Raw genomic sequence first — 4,321 nt, forward strand, 5'->3', positions numbered from 1 at the left:
CTACTGAGAGCTTTCTGGGTACCCAAGTCTAACCCTGCCGTCCTCTGAGCTCCTTCCATATCTGCCTATTTTCAGAAGCTGTGTACATGACATTGTCTTGTAATTTATTTGGTCTTATGTCTGGGCTCTGAGGGCTGTGCTGGCTCATCCTTCTACCACGTGTCATGTCCAGAATGCAGTGATTGTGCACTCAAATTCTATTCAATTGAACAAAACCTGTTTCTAAGCATGGCATCCAGTGAGCATCTTCTGTTTCTTCCTTTAGACACTCTCCCACCCCATTCCCCAGAGGACATTTTCCTCAAGTGTCTCAGACACCCCCTCCTCCTGGAAGGAGCTCAGGGAGGGGCAGTCAGCCATTCTCACTTTTGTCAGCATCGTACAGCCAGGGGCCCGGGGTGCCACCCAGGTGTCTCCCCGAGAAGGTGCGCTCAGGCTGTAATGTTTACCTTCCTTCAGTTTCAGCATGCAGGTAAGGTGATCTCCATTTGGACTGGATTTCTAAAGCGTTCTCCTCAAAACCTTCACTTTCCAGGTCCCCAAACCATTAGGCCGCCACGTGTTCCCCTTAGCCACTGTCCTCCAGGAAAAGTTCTTCGTCAGTGTTATTGGAACCCGCCCCTCCGTGAGCAGCACCGCTTTCTCTTTCCCCTTCTCCTCACCACTGCTGCTCTCCAAACGCTGGCCTGGGCCCACGTGGGAACCAGTCCTCCGCCCGGGAGGTTTGTGTCTTACACGTGCGTTTTTATCGTGCAGTTGAAAACTGATGGTATCAGGGCAGCGATAGCATGAACAGGCAAAAGTGAGACACCAAACTCATCAAACCAGATCCGGGCAAACACAGCCCTCGGGGGAGGATCATGAGCAGCTGCCCTGGGCCGGCGCCTTCCGAGCTTCCCGAGGGCCATGCTGCTGCTCCCGGGGTCTTCGAAGGTGCCACCTGAAAAGGAGCGACAGCGAGGGACATGAACTGTGTGTGTCCCACACTTGCAGGACAGTAGGTTCCCGAGGTTGGCCAGAGTCCAGGACACCTTTCCCTTTCTGCCCCATCGACGAGACCCACCCTAGTCCTGGGTGTTCCCACTGCAGTCATGAGGAAAACAGCGTGATAGGGCCGTAGCTTCCTTGAGGACCAGAGTGGTATCTTCCAAAGAGCCCTGATGAACCTCACAGGGAACCCTGTGAAAAGCAAACCTAAAACTGCTCCAACCCAGGTCGACTGCAGGACCTGTCAATCTGCAGGTTTCAGAAGCATCTGGATGGCCCTTTAAGCAGGAAAGTTTAGGGACACGGAGATGGAGCAGCTCCACACCAACATTTCCATGTTTGCAGCTACCCGACTTGCATAAAGCGCCTCTTTATTCCATGCAAAGCGGACCAGAGACCATGGTCTGAAGTCAGGCCCCAGTTCCCAGCTGTTGCCGGCATAAGGCTGACCTGAGTGCACTAGTCTGGCTGCAGGAACGGGTGGCACGTTGAAAACTGATGGTATCAGGGCAGCGATAGCATGAACAGGCAAAAGTGAACAGGTTATTTCACCTGCGGGAAATAACCACTCTTGGTGTCTGTGCTCCCGAAGAGCTGAGGGAACCCTAACTCTGCCCATGGCCCCGTTGGTCCCCTGGCTTCCTGCCCTTGTGTGGTGGGAGGTTTGGTTTTGCTTCCTCTCACCCCTCCCTCCTATGGATTCGCTCCACCGCCAGCACAGCTGTTTGGAGGCCAACACTGAAAATGAATGCACGTCCTGCACTAGGTCACCGTGAGGCGCAGCGGCAACCCCTGACCCCCAGCTGCTGTAGGAGAAACAGGCACAGGGCCACAGGTTCTGACTCCAAGCGATGGTCTCTGTGGTTAGCGGAATGAGACAAAGCCAAGTGCGCATAGAAACTAGTGGTGCTGTAGGGAATGTGCAGACCCAGGGGCTGACGTTGAAGCTCTTTGGGGGACATAGTCACTAATACCCTTTCATGGTTCTGAACTTCATCTGAGTGCAGTGAAATGCATTCAGGGCAAACTCTTTGCCAAGCTGTGAGGAAAGCATGGAGGATACAAAGACAAAAGAGACTCTGTCACTGAGGGGCCCCAGACTAGAGGGAAGAGAGACACAGGCAGAGAATCTGGTGAGAGGTGGTCCGGCACCCAGTGGGCTCCCAAGGGGACTGCACTGAGGCTCTCTGCCTTGGCTCCTCCCCTACAAAGGCGTGGCTTCAGGAAAGACCGCCTCAGCCCTGGAGCTGATTCCTGTGCCCAAAGTAGATGTTGAAGAAACTCAGATTAAACATGGCATTTACCTGAGACAGTTCACAATGACTTGGGAGAGAATATGCATCTTTTAATGTGAATTTTTGACTCCTAGATTCTAAGTGTCCTCAGACTTACTGGAACATAGAGTCTGCAAGTTGTGCTCAAAACAGATTAGCTGCAGACGTGAGGCTCTGAAGGTTGGCTGTAGTAAAGTAATGATAGGGAACAGTTAAAACCGGTCGGTCGGCTCATAAATATTTTACTTGCTCAGCTCAGCAAGCTGCGGGTAGACACTTGCCCGAAGAAGTAAGTATTGATTGCATTCTAGTCTGGAAGCAGGACACATAACTGACGGTTTAAAGATTGAGGAATGCTGTGCTACACCCGACAATAGAAATGACAGGGGTCACAACATCAGAGGGTACGCTCCTTTTATTTCAAAACCTGAGGGTGAGCATGGTTGCCGTAGAGGTCAGTTAGAATCCAAGGTCGTGTGGACAGATTCGGCACAAGTTGGAGAGTCTGGCAGGTGGGGCTCCATGACTACACAGGAGCACAGAACCGTGGAGATGGAGGGTTCCTGGGGCTATTCCAGTCCACCTTCATCCTAAGATGTGCGCCATCCTCTAATACCCAACTTACGACCATCCACACGTGAACGAGTCCATTTTGAATGTTTGTTTGTGTGCGGGACAGTAGAGTGCAAGCTCTGAACGACTCAGCTCAGGACGAGACGTCTCAGTCTAGGGACCTTGGCACACCCCTCCCCTGAGATAACCGGCTCACAGGGAAGTGGTTGCTGTGAGGGTCATAGTGACCCAACCTGCAAAAACCAGTGTCCCTCGTAGGACATAAATCCAGGAGACTTCAGGACGAACAATGAAGTCATGAGTCTGGAGGAAAATGTCCCATCTTTTAGGTCTCCTTTTGGTTTGGGTTTCACAATATTATAGGTTTTTTTTTTTTAAACAACAGATAGCCAATTTATTAAAAAGCCTGATTTACGCATCTGCAATGGTGACCTCGACCTCCACCCCCGGCCCAATGCTGATGGACGTGATCTGCTTGACGATCTCGGAGGGGCTGTGCAGGTCGATGAGCCGCTTGTGGATCCGCATCTGGAACCGGTCCCAGGTCTTGGACCCCTCCCCGCAGGGCGTCTTCCTTGTGGTGATTCTCAGCGTCTTGGTCGGCATCCGCACGGGCCCCTTCACCTTGAGATTCTTCTCCTTGGCTCCTCGGATCAAGTCCGCACACACCTTCTCCAGGGACTTGACGTTGCGGCTGGTCAGCGTGATTCTGATCCGGTGAATCGCCACCTCCGGCTCCACGGGGGTCTTCCCGGTGTCTTTAAACGCCATGGCTGCGGCGCGGCTTCCTGACTGACTTGTTCCTCGGCGAGAGCGAACAGCGGTGAGTCAGGAGCGGGCAGGACGGAGCTGCGCTACAGCAACCACGTCTTCTTCAAAGAGCAATATTATAGGTTTGAGGAGGAAACCTGGGGTGGAGTCCACACCGCACCTGATGGTCTGAGCTTCACCAGGCTGCTGGGCGCTTGGTGGGGAGGCATCTCTCCTGGCCTAGTAGGTGCATTGACACGCACAGGGAATTGGACCAAACAAGGCCAAGTGTGGCCAGGTATGGGCGACCTGTGCCTCCTAGGTAATCTGGGGCCTGAGTCTCAGCCGAGCACTCCTAACATTTTTGTTGTTTTCATTGGTGGTACCAGGAGCCAGAGGGACCCTTCTCTTAAGGAGTCTTAAACTCTGAAGGGCACCCCTTTTCACCTCGGTGAGCATGTGTGACCAGGATGGGAGAGACTGAGAAGCTGATTTTGTAGTAACAGGGGCCACCGATCATGGCGAGTTCCTGAAAAGAACTCAGAAAAAGCCACTTTAGCCAGAATCCAAGTTCAAATGAAAGGAAGATCAGTCATTTTGAAAGCTGGCCCTCACATAAAATCTTTCTGGTGTTCTCAATTACAGAAAGAAAATAAACCATCTTCACCTTTTCTGTAAAAAATACCACCACCAGCAGCCTTGGACGTCGGGTCCTGAGTGCTGGGCAGGGTATCGGG

General features: G+C 52.5%; 1 protein-coding gene across 1 annotated transcript; it reads right to left on the reverse strand.

Moving 5' to 3' along the window:
• Positions 1-3,198: 3,198 nt before the first annotated feature.
• On the reverse strand, positions 3,199-3,716 carry LOC102442510 (40S ribosomal protein S20). Its single transcript, XM_006082681.3, has one exon. The coding sequence runs from the start codon at positions 3,603-3,605 to the stop codon at positions 3,246-3,248; it is 360 nt and encodes a 119-aa protein (XP_006082743.1). The 5' UTR covers positions 3,606-3,716; the 3' UTR covers positions 3,199-3,245.
• Between the last annotated feature and the right edge of the window lie 605 nt (positions 3,717-4,321).

The sequence above is a fragment of the Myotis lucifugus genome, unplaced genomic scaffold, assembly GCF_000147115.1.
Source record: "Myotis lucifugus unplaced genomic scaffold, Myoluc2.0 scaffold_3, whole genome shotgun sequence".
Classification (NCBI taxonomy): Eukaryota; Metazoa; Chordata; class Mammalia; order Chiroptera; family Vespertilionidae; genus Myotis; species Myotis lucifugus.